This window comes from Lineus longissimus, chromosome 5 (assembly GCF_910592395.1).
Source record: "Lineus longissimus chromosome 5, tnLinLong1.2, whole genome shotgun sequence".
Lineage (NCBI taxonomy): Eukaryota > Metazoa > Nemertea > Pilidiophora > Heteronemertea > Lineidae > Lineus > Lineus longissimus.
The window spans coordinates 317389-336786 of record NC_088312.1 but is presented as its reverse complement, the minus strand read 5'-3'; the positions used below and the strand labels follow the sequence as shown (position 1 = coordinate 336786).

General features: G+C 43.0%; 2 protein-coding genes and 1 long non-coding RNA gene across 7 annotated transcripts in view; 2 read left to right on the top strand and 1 right to left on the bottom strand.

The window, feature by feature from the left end:
- The window catches only part of LOC135487500 (uncharacterized), a 30441-nt gene extending 18625 nt beyond the window's left edge, over positions 1-11816 (bottom strand). For 3 of the 5 annotated variants that reach the window (XR_010446863.1, XM_064771219.1, XM_064771222.1), the window contains exons 1-7: positions 11675-11816; positions 7467-7524; positions 6555-6627; positions 6016-6104; positions 4027-4044; positions 2171-2256; positions 1178-1220 (exon numbers count right to left, since the gene is read on the bottom strand). Coding sequence is in view for 4 of the 5 variants with exons in the window: in XM_064771219.1 (XP_064627289.1) it covers positions 1178-1220; positions 2171-2256; positions 4027-4044; positions 6016-6104; positions 6555-6564 (246 nt within the window). In the remaining variant the exon portion in view is untranslated. The remainder of the gene's footprint in view (positions 1-1177; positions 1221-2170; positions 2257-4026; positions 4045-6015; positions 6105-6554; positions 6628-7466; positions 7525-11674) is intronic. The other 2 variants (XM_064771220.1, XM_064771223.1) reach the window with 1 other exon arrangement.
- A 1007-nt stretch (positions 11817-12823) lies between these two features.
- Positions 12824-15540, top strand: LOC135488166 (uncharacterized). The gene is made up of 3 exons (XR_010446937.1): positions 12824-12985; positions 14377-14531; positions 14887-15540. It is a non-coding gene; the product is annotated as an uncharacterized LOC135488166 (long non-coding RNA).
- Positions 15541-16793: 1253 nt separating this feature from the next.
- LOC135488283 (guided entry of tail-anchored proteins factor 1-like) lies at positions 16794-19032 on the top strand. Its single transcript, XM_064772828.1, has 5 exons — positions 16794-16929; positions 17522-17687; positions 17799-17866; positions 18032-18146; positions 18451-19032. The coding sequence occupies exons 1-5, from the start codon at positions 16801-16803 to the stop codon at positions 18531-18533; spliced, it is 561 nt and encodes a 186-aa protein (XP_064628898.1). The 5' UTR covers positions 16794-16800; the 3' UTR covers positions 18534-19032.
- Positions 19033-19398: the final 366 nt, after the last annotated feature.

Below are 19398 nucleotides of genomic sequence, written 5' to 3'. Positions count from 1 at the left end.
CAAACTTCGGTACCTGAGATCACCTGACCAAGGGGTACATGTGTACTTAATTTGTGATCAATAGTCATTGCAGTTAAGAAACGTGCCATAGTTACGGCCTGACGGCGAATTTACGCCATTTGACCTCTGTGACCTTGACAAGAAGGTCAAATTAAAAATCTGTGTGACATATACTGTATGGTGGTTAGATGTACCCATGATATCAAATTGGTGGCAATCAGGCAAGAAGTTAAGGAATAATCAAATTTTTAAGGTTTTTGGTTTTGCCCCCTGGTGGTCAAGTGGTGAATCATATTGGACCAAACTTCGGTCCCTGAGATCACCTGACTAAGGGGTAAATGTGTACCAAATTTGGTATCAATAGTCATTGCAGTTTAGAAACGTGCCATCGTTACATCCTAACGGCAAATTTACACCATTTGACCTCTGTGACCTTGAAAAGGAGGTCAAATCAAAAACCCGGAGGATATATGATGCACCTTTGCTAGAAGTACCTATCATATTTTTTTCAAAATTTCCCGACTACTATTAAGGGAGATATTGCATATTTTCACTTTTAACGTTTGGCCCCCTGGTGGCCAAACCATGAAACGAATCGGACCGAAACTTGGTCTCCAAGGTGTCATTACATAAGGGTACATGTGTACCAAGTTTCAACTCAATAGCTCTAACAGTTACGAAACGTGCCCTGCTAACGGACGACGGACGACGACGGACGACGACGACGACGACGACGACGACGGACGACGGACGCCACGGTATGGGATAAGCTCACCTCTGCTAAGAGGTGAGCTAACAACTCTCCAAACCTCAGCCAGTGCTATTCTACTCTGTCATCATGATTATGCTGGAGGGGTTTTAGTCTCACAACCTCCACAAAAAACTCAAACAATCACGTGAAATGTCAAATCATTCACGAGAAACACTCAGCCCCCAGATGCATTGTAGTCTTCTGTATGAAGCAATGTGACCTTTGCATCTGCTATAAAGCTGATAAGAAACTGTCTTTTTGAATAAAAACAATGACATGGTACAGACTAATATACAGATATCATCAATGCAGAGTTTAAGCAAACTCTCATGAATAATAAATGTACTATGACAACATAGATTTCAGTTTACCCCAGCCACAAGGAAATGAACACAAAGGATTAGGCGTTTAAAATGAAGTATTTACCTTGCCTTCTTGAGCTTCTGATGTTTTTGGTAAGGTGTGCTCACTGGAAAGAGAACATCATGAGTTATGTCGAGGTACAGATGACCTGCTTGACATCATGGCAAATAGCGAGGTACAGATGACCTGCATGACATCATGGCAAACAGCAAGGTACAGATGACCCGCATGACATCATGGCAAATAGCGAGGTACAGATGACCTGCATGACATCATGGCAAACAGTGAGGTACAGATGACCTGCATGACATCATGGCAAACAGCGAGGTACAGATGACCTGCATGACATCATGGCAAACAGTGAGGTACAGATGACCTGCATGACATCATGGCAAACAGCGAGGTATAGATGACCTGCATGACATCATGGCAAACAGCAAGGTACAGATCTGAGATGACCTGCATGACATCATGGCAAACAGCGAGGTACAGATGACCTGCATGACATCATGGCAAACAGCGAGGTATAGATGACCTGCATGACATCATGGCAAACAGCAAGGTACAGATGACCTGCATGACATCATGGCAAACAAAGAGGTACAGATGACCTGCATGACATCATGGCAAACAGCGAGATACCGATGACCTGCATGACATCATGGCAAACAGCGAGGTACAGATGACCTGCATGACATCATGGCAAACAGCGAGGTACAGATGACCTGCATGACATCATGGCAAACAGCGAGGTACAGGTGACCCGCATGACATCATGGCAAACAGCGATGTACAGATGAAGCAAAGAAATGAGGTATTGGCAGGTATGTACAGTGGAACCCTGGTGAAAAAAATGTTTGGACTTGAAATTTGTTTTCATCTGTAGCATGACAAATTTGCCGCAATCAATTTCTTAACAGAAATCATGGCAGCATTCGTCATTTCATGGTAATTAGGGCCTTTGGTCGGGCTAGAGGGGTGAATTTGGTAATTTGGACCACTTGGGACTTAGGGCGATCATTTGCATGGACAGATTTGAAGTCTCTCTGTACTCACTGTATGAATCCATATCGGTCTGTGACATGATACACCTCGAATGTGGGATCCTCCCAGGGGTCAATCTCGGCACCTTCTTCCCGGCCCTGGAAGTCAAATCACAGTTAACATCAATTATCACGTCTATTCTATGACTTCATATTTCAAAGCGTTTTTTTCTACACGAAGCATGTGTGCTGATCATCAGTGGCAGTCAATCAAACTATCAGATTTCGTTGAAAAAGTTAAACATCCATCCCAAAGCCATGCAATCAGCCAGTAGGAGTAAGACGGACTGACTGGGTGGACCACCATACAGTTCAGACTACCATTCCATTATGTAGAGCAACACATCGTCTTTCCAGGGAACATCTGGGCCTACTGGAATCTCCCTCAGTCTTATCTCTAATTCGACAAGACTTGACTGGGAGATGAAGGGGACATCTGGGCCTACTGGAATCTCCCTCAGTCTTATCTCTAATTCGACAAGACTTGACTGGGAGGAGAAGGGGACATCTGGGCCTACTGGAATCTCCCTCAGTCTTATCTCTAATTCGACAAGACTTGACTGGGAGGTGAAGGGGACATCTGGGCCTACTGGAATCTCCCTCAGTCTTATCTCTAATTCGACAAGACTTGACTGGGAGGAGAAGGGGACATCTGGGCCTACTGGAATCTCCCTCAGTCTTATCTCTAATTCGACAAGACTTGACTGGGAGGAGAAGGGGACATCTGGGCCTACTGGAATCTCCCTCAGTCTTATCTCTAATTCGACAAGACTTGACTGGGAGGAGAAGGGGACATCTGGGCCTACTGGAATCTCCCTCAGTCTTATCTCTAATTCGACAAGACTTGACTGGGAGGAGAAGGGGACATCTGGGCCTACTGGAATCTCCCTCAGTCTTATCTCTAATTCGACAAGACTTGACTGGGAGGTGAAGGGGACATCTGGGCCGACTGGAATCTCCCTCAGTCTTATCTCTAATTCGACAAGACTTGACTGGGAGGTGAAGGGGACATCTGGGCCTACTGGAATCTCCCTCAGTCTTATCTCTAATTCGACAAGACTTGACTGGGAGGTGAAGGGGACATCTGGGCCGACTGGAATCTCCCTCAGTCTTATCTCTAATTCGACAAGACTTGACTGGGAGGTGAAGGGGACATCTGGGCCTACTGGAATCTCCCTCAGTCTTATCTCTAATTCGACAAGACTTGACTGGGAGGTGAAGGGGACATCTGGGCCTACTGGAATCTCCCTCAGTCTTATCTCTTATTCGACAAGACTTGACTGGGAGGTGAAGGGGACATCTGGGCCTACTGGAATCTCCCTCAGTCTTATCTCTAATTTGACAAGACTTGACTGGGAGACGAAGGGGACATCTCCTTTGGAGCCGTCTTTGCTTCTTGACGATGACAGCATGTACAACACAAACTCCCACACCCAACCATACACCCTCACATTTTGGCTGACATCAGTCAGTAGTGGGGAATCTTTAAACTACCCATACCGATAAACTCAATGACCTGTCTATCACTTTTGCTGCAGGAGAATTAGAGTACGGGACTGCCACCACATCTATGATAGAAATGTTAAATTGGGGAGAGGTTATTTCATGCCCAGCATAGCCAAAAGTTAGGCTGACACCATCATGCTATCTTTGAACACTGCTCATCACCAAAGTCATCTCACTGCAATGGTTATCAAGAAGACAGCTGTTTTCCTGGCCATATCTGAACCTGTTCTTGCTTAGACCTGTTAATATCAATAACCAGTGGCATCATCTACCATCATGCACTGGCTGACAACCACTTTATCCACCAGAAACCATTATCTGACCTCCATTCAAATGAAAAGCCTGAGGCTTGTCAGTGTTTACCTTTCTTGGCTTTCTTCCCTTCATGTAACAAACAGAAAACATTTGATACAATCAATTTCTTTTACTTTTAACAAATATTCAAATCATCTTTCGATTAATTGCTAGCATGACTAAGAGAATTTTGGATCTTCCTGGCCTGAGAAACTGTTTTGCCAAAACCATGGGCCTAAAAAAATAAGTTAAAACTTGTAAACTTTCATTCATTCATTGATTGAATTTTTACCAAAGATCTCAATTAAAACCACTCTGAAGTATCAGTCCAGCAGCAGGTAATGACTAAAACATCATCCTATCAACATCTTAATCTTAATCACAATGAAATCAATCACTTCTGATTGAACTCCAATCTAAACTATGGCTTTGGTTGAATTGCTCTAAGAGCATGACATGGCACTAATTGCTGTCAATTACACTCATTTGAATGATTGACAGCTTATTGCACTGGACAATGATTAGAAAGGGATCTGTATGACATAAGAACTCACTGGCAGTTTGAACTGGTTTGCATGGCTTCACATGCATTAGACCAGTCACCATAGTTCTCCAATTTTGTGGATTATAAATTGCTTTTTGAGGAAGATTTCACAGATTTGGTAAGTATCATTTTTCTGTCCAGAGTATTTTGGGTGTGGTTTGGTACATTGTCTGACAGAGGCCAACAAGTTGATCAGTGTGACCAGACTATGGTTTGGTCCACCATCTAACACAGGACATCAACTCTCTTTTGAACTCAAGACATACAACACTTCAATACTCAGATCGGTGCAACGGTGTTGTGCGACAACACCGTGTTTTACCTTTCCTCCACATTTCTGCATGAAGCCATTACAGTATTTTCTAAAGTTCTACTTCTGGTAACAAAAACACTCCTTTTAAGCAAATGAAATCTCCTCCGTTATGTCGGTCGTCTCTAATTAATTGGTTCCTTGGCTCCTTGAGTCTGTTATCAATCATAGACAACCGCAGTGCCACTTTAATTAAAACTCTAACTGCCAGATTCATCGTCTTCATACATGATGGCCTCATATATTTCCAATGACAGCCAGAAAACTGACAATGAGTGCACACAAAGTTCAATAGCACAAGGGACTGTCTCTCAGTTGGTATCCTAGGTCTTTGGCTTTAAGTTGGAACATTTCCTCATTTCTTGGCATCGTTACACATTTCCAATGATAACATGGTGTTGGTGGGCAGATATGTCACCGAGGAAGAAACCGCATTCCAATAACATTTGGATTTTTTGCAATTCGGCAGTAACTTCCCTCGGACAGATATTTGTTTACATGTGCTTTTCTACTGAATTACTTGTCAAATTGATGTCTTTCATGTAGAATCAGAAGAAATATTGAACTCTTCTCTTTCCAAACCAGAACATAAACATGGATCAGGCCATATATTTGTTGAGTGGGATTTTTGCCAACTTCACATTGCTTTATCAATACCAAGGCAGACACACGTCTGCTGGCATCTCTGTTTCCCATAAGAAAGCAGTAGCAACTTTTCTTACAAAACCATGATGAAATAAGCCTCCATGAATGACAGATAACCACAGAGGTGAACTTGTTTCTCACCTTTTTCAAGAATGATGGCCCGTCACAAAGGTACCAGCTGTGCATGTAGGCCTACAATGATTCTGAATCTAGTACATTTCTTCATGTCATATTGTAAACAATTTTTTTTTTCTTCAGACAAGAACTTGTGGCCATGTTTTCTTTATTAGCCTCATGGGAGCATGCCTATCCAATGCTTACACCAAGAATATGAGAAACAGAAAACAATGTCGTTTATTGTAAGGCAATAAATTCCCAGGGCTGCCTCTACCAAGACCCCAGGAATATCCTTTATACTAGACACAAGTGGGAAAATCATCTTAACTCTTTCTATGCCTCTGGAGAGGAGGGTAATGGTGGCATTCAAGACATGCTCCAAAGTGACTTAAGATGACTTCCCAATCGCACGATCTGAATATACCAGTTGGCATTATCTCACCTTGTCATAGCGGGCTACGATCTCTGCTCGCTCCTTGTGAGCACGTTGGAGGAGCTCGAAATCCGAATAATTGTGAGAATAATCGTTATCTGCAGGGGAGAAAGTGAGATAGGCATTAGCTGGGATTCCCAAGGGCAGTTTCTGTCAGGGTTTTTCAACTTGTTTTTCAAGGGAAAATGGATGGCTTTCAGTGACCAGTCAATCTTGAGCTAAAATGACATGAAATTGGGAATGATCACTCATGATAACTGTTATAAACAATTCTCTTCCATCCACTTTCTTCCTAGCTACATGACCATTCATGAAAGCCTCCGCAGTCCATTCATACGACACAGTGAAATACACTGCATCATTCATCTTTTGATTTTTGACATGTGTGTCACCAATGATTGACACCTGTCAAGTATGAGAGAATTGTTGTGAGAACAGAAGTACACTAAATTTGACTTATTTCCTCCTCAGTAATCTGCATTGTCATCATTATGGGCAGAATCTGGCCCAATATGCCAGGTATGCAAGAGGTTTTTCTTGAGACTTACATGAAGACATGATGCCAGCTTGCTACGTCACCCTTATGAAATAATCCATGGCTGTTGCTTCTGAAATGTCCACCTTAAAGAGAAGAAAAACAGAAGAATGAAAGGGATTGTTTTAGCAAGACACAAGTCATCAATGATTGCATGACGAAAACCTGTCCAATTCCATTATAGCATGATAATGTCAATGAACCTGGCCAGCATTGACCACAGGCCCTCTAACCATCTTCCTATGATCAGAAGCGCCAAGGAAGAAGTCTGTGTTTATTCATGCGGAATACTTTATCAATATTCCACAGAACTTGGTTACACTACAGGTGCAGAAATTGTTTTATAATGAATGGTTGTCATGGCAACTAGTGATATCATCACGGTAACCCATGGTTTGTGATGGTGTATTTTCGGTTGCAAATGGGATGATACTATCGAGGTCGGAATTCATTGATCGAAAACATGATCAACTTCTTGGACAATCCGTATTACCCAAGGGTCTATTTTGGCCAGCGATGTTCACATATGACCAGAGAAAATGAAGCCTGCTTGTACCTCACCGACAGTGACACATGCTGTGGGAATCAACTGAGAAACATGACAAATTCACCATTGAGAACATCCACAATATTTATGGCACACAGAACTTAGGCCTGTAGGTCTGATCCAATTCGCAGTGAGAATGGCATACCAGCTATGCAGTCAGGCTAAATCATAAAATGATACATTACATGGTTAGACATGTGACAATGTATGTAACCCAGTTTTAGAATTTCCATTGGAATTCATAACGGCAGTTCAAAATGAATTCAGACCAAGCCTTGGAACAGCATATTGATTTATAATCACTCCAGCTGCTACAATCAACAGAATATGATTACAAAACTTGAGATTCTCATCACAATGACTGCATAGCTGACTTACCTGTTATGTAAGAGTGCAGGCCATGGCTGGGTTAAGGTTCTCATCAGATTGATGGTAGCTGAAGAGAGAGGAAAGAGACAAACATTAAACCTTGATTGAACAGGATAAGTGGGAGCAGTCTCCCCACACAACAAACCTTGAGATCATCTCACAGTTACTGACTGAGCCAGCTCTACAATAAAATGAGGCAATTCCCGCTGCAGCCTCGAGTATGGATCTTATGTAAAGAGAAAAATTGCCGATTGCATACTATAAAGCAGCCTAGCTGGAAACATCACATCACATAAACTATCAAAAGTTATGCGGTAATAACGCTACAGGCTAAAAAGATGATTGCCAGTACATTCAGGTTGTGAGAGATGTGTCTGGGTAATGTGGAGACTTGAATAGTAAGCTGTATGTATACACTTGTTAAGGCATCTAGATTTTCCTATCATATGTCGTATTGTAGCCTTCAACATTGGCAGGGAAAACACAGAACAAGGCCAATGTTCGTTATTGCTGGGTAACTTCTACTACAAGTATTCCAACAACGTGTGTACATCCAGTTGAGGCCACTGAATCCATAGCAAAGTCAAGAACCTACCCTGCCTCTATGTTTGTATATGATGTCACTATGACCGACATTACACAACAAAGACAAACGAAACGTCAATACCACCATGCTACAGTACATCTTCAGCCGAGTAGCCTGAAGCATCAACGACTGCTTCATAGTAAGTAGTGACTCAGATTAGTCTCAATGAAATCATCCTGTCCGCTAATTATCAACAGACCACTCCATGCTTCATCACTCATAAAACAACTTGTCATGGAAAGATCTAGATCTGTTGGCAATGGCAGGCTCACCGATGAACAAATCAGACATGGCATTCCACACCATGCATGTCATGAGCTGGTTCCAATACCAGCAGAAATACATGAAATACTGATGGAAGATAGTCAATCATGGACACACCTAAAACACTGTACAATGGCGGGTTTCTGCACTTTCAATATACTGCCGTACAAAATGTACTAGCAGTCCATTCTCAATTGTTTGGTTGTTACAATGACACTGATACCAGTACTTTCAGTCTCATGAATCTCTTGGTGGTTCCACTATCAACCTCACTATGTTTACTTGTCTTCAGTACACTCCATGAGATGACATTGGTCATTCATGGCCCTAACAATGTGAGGAAGCATTCCAACTGACCAAGCATGAAATCTCACTCAACAACTTGACCTCAGGTGAACGGCAAAGCAGGGCTTGGCCAAAGACACTGAGCTATGTATGAACAGAACTGGTGCATGTCAAGTCAACACAAACATAAAGTGTTACCTTATATTGTATTATAGTATACAGAACATGGAACGAAATGACTAGACATTCAAACAGAGTTTGAGGGTCAGGAACCAAGTGTTTGCCAGTGTTCTTGGACCAATATATTAATTCAGCTGCCTTTTCATTTCTCTTTCGCTTTAGCTGAACTACAATTTATTCTTTATTTTGACGGAACAAACACAATGTCGGTCAACAGGTCGCATTCCAACACTGATGCTTCAGATACAATAAAGCTCTGTCATCAGAAGGTCGGTCAATAATGAAATGATTTCATATCAACAGCCTGTTAACTGCCAAATTATTCAGAGAACAGGCACAGATCATTATCACTCAGGGCTACTGGAAAATTCGATATGTAGGCTAAAGAGGTGGTGGACAGCAAGGAATGTCCTCCATACAGCCAATAGCCATGTACTGCCTGCAAATGAACTCTTGCTCCTTCCATTGTTAAAATGAAACTGGACCTTTGAGCATATTTCACCTCACTACAACATTCCAGATTTATTTTATTGTTTTTGCACTCAAATTCTCCACTCTGTAAAGGCACTTTTTGGAAAACACTCGCACTGCTATTACGACTGGCTTCTATTTCAAATGAATGACCTTTAAAACTATATGAAATGGCCAGGGCCATTGTGCTCACCTCATGTGGAGGAAAGATGGATAAAGAGCATGGTATTGTGTCATGTAGTGTTAGGTTTGATGTAGGTCCAAGCAATTACAATTTCCCCAAAATGGCCAATTTACAGTACATTCGACCTCTGTGACCTTGAAAAGTAGGTCAAATCAAAGAAGACCCGGGTGACACATTGAATGGTTGTTAGAATTAGATGTACCTATGATATAAAATTGGTGCCAATCGGGTACTAGGAATAATGGCATTTTGATGAATTTAGGATTTGGCCCCCTCCCTGGAGGCCAAACGGCAAATCAGATCGCACCAAACTTCGGTACCTGAGATCACCTGACCAAAGGGTACATGTGTACTTAATTTGTGATCAATAGTCATTGCAGTTAAGAAACGTGCCATAGTTACGTCCTGACGGCGAATTTACGTCATTTGACCTCTGTGACCTTGACAAGAAGGTCAAATCAAAAACCTGTGTGACATATACTGTATGGTGGTTAGATGTACCCATGATATCAAATTGGTGGCAATCGGGCAAGAAGTTAAGGAATTATCACATTTTTAAGGTTTTTGGATTTTGCCCCCTGGTGGTCAAGTGGTGAATCATATTGGACCAAACTTCGGTACCTGAGATCACCTGACTAAGGGGTAAATGTGTACCAAATTTGGTATCAATAGTCATTGCAGTTTAGAAACGTGCCATCGTTACATCCTAACAGCCAATTTACACCATTTGACCTCTGTGACCTTGAAAAGGAGGTCAAATCAAAAACCCGGAGGATATATGATGCACCTTTGCTAGAAGTACCTACCATATTTTTTTCAAAATTTCCCGACTACTATTAAGGGAGATATTGCATATTTTCACTTTTAACGTTTGGCCCCCTGGTGGCCAAACCATGAAACGAATCGGACTGAAACTTGGTCTCCAAGGTGTCATTACATAAGGTTACATGTGTACCAAGTTTCAACTCAATAGCTCTAACAGTTACGAAACGTGCCCTGCTAACGGACGACGGACGACGACGACGACGATGACGACGACGACGACGACGACGACGACGACGACGACGACGACGACGACGGACGACGGACGCCACGGTATGGGATAAGCTCACCTCTGCTAAGAGGTGAGCTAAAAGCAAAGCATCATCAACAGCACTCAGAATATCGCTGATCCTGCAGTGAAGTCAAACATGGAGCTCGGGCTGGTGCTTGCTAGACTTATGAATATTTCCATCATGCCTGCTGACTCATGTTCACTGCTGAAGCTGAGGGAAAGAGTTACACCTGACGTTACAGCGAACTCAGCTGCTATTTTTATCTGGCAGACATTCCTGAAACAGGTAAGACTGTTGATCTTGAGCAATGGCAACTTGGCCGAGCACTATTTCTACATCTTACAGCAACCTGGAGGAAGATAGCAAAACCAAGCTTGCAGTTGTAGCTTTCCTAGGAGACTAGGACCATTCAATTCAAAGCATTCTAGAACCCTCTGCTTTATTGTTATTGGTGCTAAAGTCTATGCCTGCAGTAACGGAATGGTAGTAAGAGGGGGTGCCGCCCCCTTTTTTCACCTCTCCCCAAGAATCAAAGACTTTGCTCCCTCTCAGATGCCTGGAAAACAAATATATATACAGGGAGGGCCCCAGACTTCCCTTGTTTGTGAGATTGCACATAGCCATAGGCCTAGATCTTCAGTCGTTTCTCATTCTCGATTCTGGGGATTCCCACATTTCTTGACTCGACACCCAGTACAGTTTGAAGTACCGTCGAGTAGTGTGGTACATGACTTGCCCAGCGTGCTGTAGATGCCCGCTAATGACATTCACGCGTGGCTAGCGTCTTTGATTCCATGACGATGATCATGTCCAACTCAATAATCTTATTCTCAGTCTCGCATCTCGATCCAGGCCCAGGGGCACAGCGACTACGGACCAAGGCCAAGGGCCTAGGTTCAATTCCATTCTTTCTTTGTTAAATTCACATTCTTCTTCTGTCACTGTCAGCCACAGTGAGTTGCGTTCTGAACACAATGATGATAAATACAGAGCGATAACACTGAAGTCGTCCAGCCTTAGAATAGATAGGCCTACACACTACGCAGTCTGCCGCTGCGCCCGTCATCTCTGTGTAACTTGTGCAATGCATGCATATCACATGTATCACGATATATCAAACACAAAACGGGTGTTGTCGATATTTTCAACAAAGATAACCTACGATATCTATAATCTACCGGGTGATATTTACAAAACACTTGTAATTTCCTGAAAGTTGGAATAATAATCTTTCCAACGAGGTCCATAAGAAATATATCCAAAGCGCTAGTTTGATATTATTCAGAGATAAACTGATGATGTTCACAAAATCAAGACACAAACCTCACCTCTTTCGTCACGTGACTTTCTTCCAGCCGCAGTTTCGTATTCGGAAAATTGCCACCGTACGGTTTCGCCATCTAGTAAAACGAAACTGCAACTACACTTGTCCGCTCAGGTCTGGCTGTCCCATGATTGCCGCATTTCTATCTGTGAGGTTGCAGGACTGACCAATGTGCCCAGCCTCTGACATGCCTGATTTCATGAAACTAGGACCAGATTATCGGTTGGCTGGGAAACTGCCTGTGATCGTTGGTTCCTGGTTGGTTGTGACAGGGTTTAATCTGAGATTTATTCTGACTGCCCGGTGTAGCAGTTTTAAATGTCCCCATCAGAAAAAGTTTTCATGCCTATGCTGACAGATTAAGATAGGGTTGTAAAGTGACCCATCATCATCAATACCTCAGTGCATAATAAATAGATTCCTTTGTTACCGATCCGGGTTACCGGGACACTCTCTCCTAAGGACATATCAAACTAATATGAGGAAGGCTCAGGCCTTGATAGGGAGCTCTTCGTTAATAGGGCTGGTGAGCGAGAAGACTCGGTGGGGGGGGGGGGGGGGGGTATATAGTAAATAGATACCTTTGTTACCGATCCGGGTTACCGGGACACTCTCTCCAAAGGACATATCAAACTATAACACCTGGTCTGATCGACTTGCATTCAGTGGCCGGATACCGTCAATCTGGTTGTTACTTTCTCCTCATAATATCCGGGCAACACGTTCATTAATATGTTCCTAACTTTTCAAATTTATTGACACTTCAAATGTCTACCCAGACCACCAACCCGAACGGTATCTGAGAAGACACATTCCTCTCACTGTCTCTGCTATAATAGGTCTCAGATAGGCTGACTCACTGGATATAGTGGAATGGTCATATCATGTACTTCATCATTTCTGCCGTTCACACTGTCCTGTCGCATGATGTGACTGCATCAGGCCTAGATGTCTGTCCGTCCCTCTGAGTCAATCCTAGATCGAGGTCGATCACGCCTGGAAATGATTTCCTCAGGACGGGTTGTCGCATTTGTCGAGAACTACCGAGGCAGCAAGATGTCGAAGCTTGTATTCCTAGTTGCCAGCTTGATGATCCTGAGCACTTTGGCGGTGGGAACTGGGTCGAGCACTACAGGTCCATCCACCGTAGCGACCATAGCGACCGCAGCGACCACGAAGGTAAATTATCTCAATCTTTACTCGTCATCAAGTTCATTTCATCATCAGTATTGGATATTTGTGTCGAATTCTCGAGCTCTATTGAGATGACCTAATGTCTCAAGCTAGCTGTGCTACAGGATGGAAACCCGTCTAGCTACCCGTCTCTCCACCATCCCCGAGTTAAAAGTTGGAGGTCGGAGAGTTGGAGTTGGAGGTTGGAGACTTTCTTATAGGTCTTCTCATTCATGCTATTCCGGCGCTTCTTCTCTGATTAAAAAACAGCGCGTGTACCCCGGACATGCACCTGCTTCCGGCTTTGAAAGGGCGTGATTCTTGCGAAGAGCCAGTGAAGAAATCATAGGGAAAGTATCTCTTCGCAACCACCACGCACCCATCCCCGCTGGAGAAATATTGTGATTCTGTCCCATGCCCCGACGAACCAGGATTTCATATCGGCTGGCTCAACTTTAAGTCATTAGAATTTCGAATTGATGAGATGTAAAAACCATCAGAACTGAGTATCCGCCGCGTTTTCAAAACACACGTTTGTCTCTGCCGAGACTATTTTCTCAACATTATTTGTTGACAGATCCGAAATACTATTTGTCATCGCGAGTGAAAAGCGTGAAAGATATTCCATTGTCTCCCAAAAAACTACATCGATGTGTTTTCTCCTATTGCACATGATACATCAATCAATTTAACAAAATTTAAATAAATGTTTAACTGAGATGCCACACCGATGAAACATGAGTATGTTTTTCAAATTCTCCTCCTGAAAATGATCAGCTCAGTCATGATTCGTGACGGTTCTGTTCACGCATTCCAGTCTCCTTCCTGGCTTGATCATGCGACAATTACAACATCCTTGTCAGATAATATACATTATTCCGCCCCTCGATATTGACAAAGGAGTGGGAAAAAACCTAAGTCGCGATCAGGTGCTTTCACTAACGTATTGCACATGCTATTTTGCGTGAGGCATGACGAGTGGTTGTGACTAAACGCTAATGGAATGTCATCAGTTGTGATCGTTTCACCAGGAAGTCACCGCATCCTATAACCTATGCTACTTGACCGGGTCACAAGCTGCTTGGCCAGTTTCCTCTCATTAAAACACATGTACATATGAAAAATACATCCACATCAAACTACAGCCACTGCGCTTGTGCAAGTTAAAATCACGGATGATTGTACACACACCCGGAAATTCTCTCCTGGGACATTTAAAACGTTTACACCGGCGACATGAATGACAAATGGACTGAGTAGATTGTTGAATGTCTCATTCTCCCACACCAGGTCTTGTATCTTTCCTAAAATGCACCTCCCAAGGTGTTTTTTCGAGAAGAGAAAAGCCCTGCTGTGGGAAAATGGTATGTCTTCACTCGGAGCTCTTCTCGTTTCAGAAGGCGACTGTTACCACAGCAGCCACCACTGGGGCCGCCACTGCCAAACAGACAACAGTCAAGCCAACCACGACAGGCGTCGCAGGTCTAGCACCAAGTCTCTTCCTTGTTGCCGTCCCTATGATTGTAGCCAAGTATTTGTAAAGACATCAAGAGTAAGTTTGCTTTGTCTCCACCCTCGAATTTATGGTTACTAAAGTGGGACCCAACCCGTTCACAATCGGATCATCCGCATAACAGCGCGTCGCATTGATAAGCACAACCAGGACGCTGTCATCACAATCCCCTCACGAAGATGTCCTTACGTCTTTCCCCTCGTGAAGATGTCCTTGTGTCCGTTCCCTCAGGAAGATGTCCTTATGTCCTTCCCCCATGAACATGTCCTTATGTCCTTTCCCCAACGAAGATGTCCTTGTGTCCTCTCCGTGAAGATGTCCTTGGTCCTTCTCTCATGCAATCACAAACGGTATCATGTCCCTCTCATTATAAAGGTTGTGTTTTGTCTTTCAGTGACTTGGATCGCCTGCTCTTGCTGGATCGTCAACGAATGTCGGGAGAATCAGAGCATGATGATATGTTGATTGGTAACTGTCGTGTTCATCGCCTAGGTAACATAAGATCTATGGATGAGCCAGGACGCTCAATCAGCAAGACATTGTTGTGGTGACTAACGCTGATTGACCGACTTAGCTCCAGACACGAGATCTCACCATCTGCAAAGGATTGTATCGGGGAGAGGACCGGGCACCTTGACATTTTCGGTGCCTGCATTGATAACTCAACGTCGGGAGGACCACCATTTTACATTTCGATTGTTCCCAAGTGCGGCATCGCAAAAGACAGTACCAGGAATAGCAAGCAGCATGGTTTCATGACCGCCAGGACGGATATGACGGCAAAGGCGATATCAATATATAATTCCGCTTTAATTCAAGAAATCACATTTTGTTAAATGCAGTTTATCATGATGTGAAGTTTTGACTGTACCGGTATTTTAAAACCGATCAAGTGCCGTTGCGACAATGACACGTACGCGTGTAAGTTGAAACGGCCCCTGACCGAGTTAACCGTAACTTGGACGTCAAACTCGCTTCTATGTCCTGTATGGCATGTAGATTGGCCGGTGATACTGTAGAATATTAAAGATATTTATATCAGTATTAATTCACTTCTAATTTCATTTTATTCCTCAAGACTTTGTTATGCACATTGTCTTCTACTTCTCCTTCGAAGACAATATTACTGCAACTCTCCGGACGTGACAGTCAACTTATCTGAGACCAAGCTGAGACAAAAGGTGTCTTCGCAGATATTTTAATCGAGGATAGTGTTCGCGAATGATGCTCAAGACATCTGAAGTGTCAATAAACTTGAGAATTGAGGAACATTCGTATTACTGCACATTTTGTCTGGAGATGATGAGGACAATGTATCAACCAATATGGCGGTATCCACTGAATGCAGAAAGATCAAACCAGGTGTAATAGTTTGATATGTCCTAGGACAGAGAGTCATGGCACCAAAGGAATCTGTTATGAGCTCCGATATCTGAATGACCTAATGGGGCCTAATGGTATTAAGATCAAGAGGTGAAGGCTTGAGTAGCTCCTGGGCGAGTTTACAGTAGGGCCCTACACGTAGGATAGATCCCACTGGTGCTGCCACATTAAAGGTTCAGACAACTCCTAGGTGAGTTTACAGTAGGGAACGAAGTGTTATATTGGGAGGTTGCCCTGTTGTAACTGAAATACTCCATCGTGATGAAGCCGTAGTGAATGAAGTCTCAGCAGAGAAACATGATCAGATGATGAGACACACAGATATCTCTTTTACGTATTTATTACTCGCGTCTGAATTCCGCAGAATAATGGGTAACATGTCAGCTGACATGTGATCTACCGGTCTCCTCTTGGCTCCCCCCAAGGAGGACAATCAGCAACAACAACATCAATATATATACAACAGGATGCCGCAGCCTTTATTAACACAGTCGTTACTCTGCTTACTTATTGTAGCGTAACCAACTGTCTTTCATGAAAGAATAGTCACTGTAAGAATTATTCAGGAAGAAATGTATAATATTTGGGTTTTTTCGTGATTGTCCGGCCCAATTGGCAATATTGCCATTTGGGATGGTGAACAGAGCTAGGAGCAAATGCGACGCTTATGATTTATTTAAAGAAACAAAATGCCCGATTTAACATCCTGCAGAATCAGGGGAATCGGGCGTTTCCAGTGATATACGACATAAATGGGTTGTTCTCATGCATTCACTTTGGAAACGCATCTTAAAATAGATGTTACGTCCTGTTAATGGGGCACGTCATCATCGCGCACATTTGGGAAAAACTCCCAAACGAGACCTAAGGAACGAAATCAGCGCCTCTAGTGTCAATATTGGCAAATAAAATCACATTTTGCAAAATGGAGAACGAAAATGAATTTCCTGAAAGTTTACCCGAATATTCAGGTTTTAGTTTGCTTTTTGCCATTCTTGGTCTTGTTGTCACGTTCTCTATATTTCCTTTGATATCCGGACATGTTGTAAGAATGGTAAGTATCTTATATTTTCAATCCAAAATAGCTTTGATCTGTGTCAAAATGCTGGAATTGTCTGTAGTAGTTCAAAATCTATAAGAAAGCGAAAACTCAAACTGCCAAAAACATTTCGTGCAGATTTCTGACAAGTAGCTTTTCGTGAGCATTCTTGGGGCCTGTGTCATGGTAGAGAATGCAGACTATGGCTCTGTCCAATCTCGGCCCATAGAGGCCCTCACACCAGGCGGAGGAAGCCACTTAAGGCCACAACAAACCAACCAGCAGCAAACATTAACAAAAGACCGCATTGAATCGCAGCGGCATTATCGCACACCCCTGACACAGCAGTAATCTTTTGTTCGTTGTGCCTATATTTAGGTTTGTTTTGGCCCGTAATGACTTCCTCCGTCTGGTGTAAAAGGGTCTATGGTCATGTACAATGTACACTAGAGCCTGGAGGTAGGTTCAGAAGTTTCTGTACTTCACTCAACAGAGCGGTGTTGTGTGTATGCTGCTGCATTGACCGGTGGATTAACACTGCACCTGCAGACGCCTGCACTTAATGTCACAATGAAATGACTACATTTCCCCCTTGATTGTTTTCCAGCTGACTAATCACCTGCGGGCCGAGGAAGATGTAGAGAAGAAACTGAGACTAGAGATAGTAGAGCAGAGGCAAAAGCTGAAGACCATTCACATGGTTGATGAGTTTGCAAAATATGCCAGGGTGGAGCGGCAAATCATCAAGTTGACAGAACAAAAAAAAAAGTTTGGTGAGTTCAAATGAAACAAGGATGCGAGCTATGATTGAGACTGGTCAACATCATAATGTTTTGTAAGCCATGAATTATGCATCATCATGTATTATCTTTGACATGTTTCAGATAGCAAGAGAGGTGACCTGGTCCAAAAGCTAAAGATTGGTGTCACTGCTGGTTTTCATATAGTAAAGGTACGTAGCCTTAGTTGAGTTTCCTGATATCTGGTTGTATGAATTATTCAATTATGGTGTCCACAGTCAGAGACAAGCCTCCATGCTGACTGCTTCTGTCACGGAAAGTAGTTTATGTCAGTCGCCATTCTGTGAAAGATTAATATCTGCTTGCTCCCCTTTCAGGTTGTTCTTACTCTTCTACTGATGTGGTTCTATCGCCATACTCCCATCATCATCCTACCAGAATCCTGGATGGCCCCACTAGGCTCATTCATATCATTGCCATCGGGAGTGTCAGGTCAGTATTACGACGGTTTGAAATGATAACCCATATTTTACTGGTTGATATTATCAGCCACTTGATCATAGCATACATGGATGTGAAATATTTTCTATGTTTGAAGTAACTCACGGGTCATTGAATTAGCTCCGGACATGTACATAGAGTTATCCCAGATAGGAGTGACCACTACTGTCGTCAGAACTGTCAACGTCAGTAATGCACTCACTCTAGTCTTGTATGAAGTTACATTACAATCTCTGAATTGATATGTTGTGTTGGTCTCTATGTCATTCTGTGATTTAAGTTTTTTGCTTTGCAGGTGGCATTGGTGTTGTGTTTTGGTTGATAGTCTGCAACACGTCCATCAATCAGCTCATGAAGGTGTCAGGAACAGTCAAGTAAATCGACACCACCACTATTGGATTCAAAGTTGACTAGGTGCTGAACTACTTGTATAAGTCTAGAGTTGCTGGAATGATGTGTCAGTGTGGCTCTTGAAGCTGCTTTGATACATCTTCAGATGGAGGTTTTACATGATATTGAATCTCTCAAGTGTCAAATACTATTTGATGCTTGTCTTTGCTCAAGAAATGATATCACAATCATGTCCTGATAGACAACTAGTGGATGGAAATGATCCGAGCTATTAAATGATATACATGCTGCTAGTGTCTCTGGTGTGACTATTGGGTGGGTTTCAAGATGTGGACCAACAAGGTTCTGTAGTTGAAACACCCCCCAAAAGCTTGGAGCCAGTACAGGAAATTCAGGCCGGATGCTCATTATGTGCTTGGAGAGAATGTTACAATTAATGTATACTGTCAGTTAAACAGAATTTGAGAAGTACTGCTTGTTGAGTACAGTCTTGTACATTTGTGAATAAAGAAAATCATTATTTTTTCATAAAGCTGCCTTGCTTTTGTCTTCTCCGCCTGTTCATTGCTCATGTCAGTAGTCAGTCATGAAGGCTGTGTTCATCCTGACACCCATGCCAGTGGATTCGCATGCATGATCTGATTCTACTGACGTCCATAAGGAATTCCGCACTGGAGATCCCGTAACCTTGGCTGCATACTGTCAACACTGGACGCCAGAATGCCAAACTTGTTTGACTAGTGTATGTGGGCTATGGGACGGCCATTCTCGGGGCAACAGTCACTAATTGGACCAATATTCAGTCTCTGTAGCGTGATTGTGACATCGGGCAGCAACATTGTCTCTGTAAGCGTGATTGTGACATCGGGCAGCAACATTGTCAACCTGATAG

Coding starts and splice junctions, on each gene's coding strand:
- LOC135488283 (XM_064772828.1), top strand. CDS start 16,801: ATGGAGAACGAAAATGAATTTCCTGAAAGTTTACCCGAATATTCAGGT. Junction 16,930..17,521: donor CCGGACATGTTGTAAGAATG/GTAAGTATCTTA, acceptor ATTGTTTTCCAG/CTGACTAATCACCTGCGGGC. Junction 17,867..18,031: donor CTGGTTTTCATATAGTAAAG/GTACGTAGCCTT, acceptor CTCCCCTTTCAG/GTTGTTCTTACTCTTCTACT.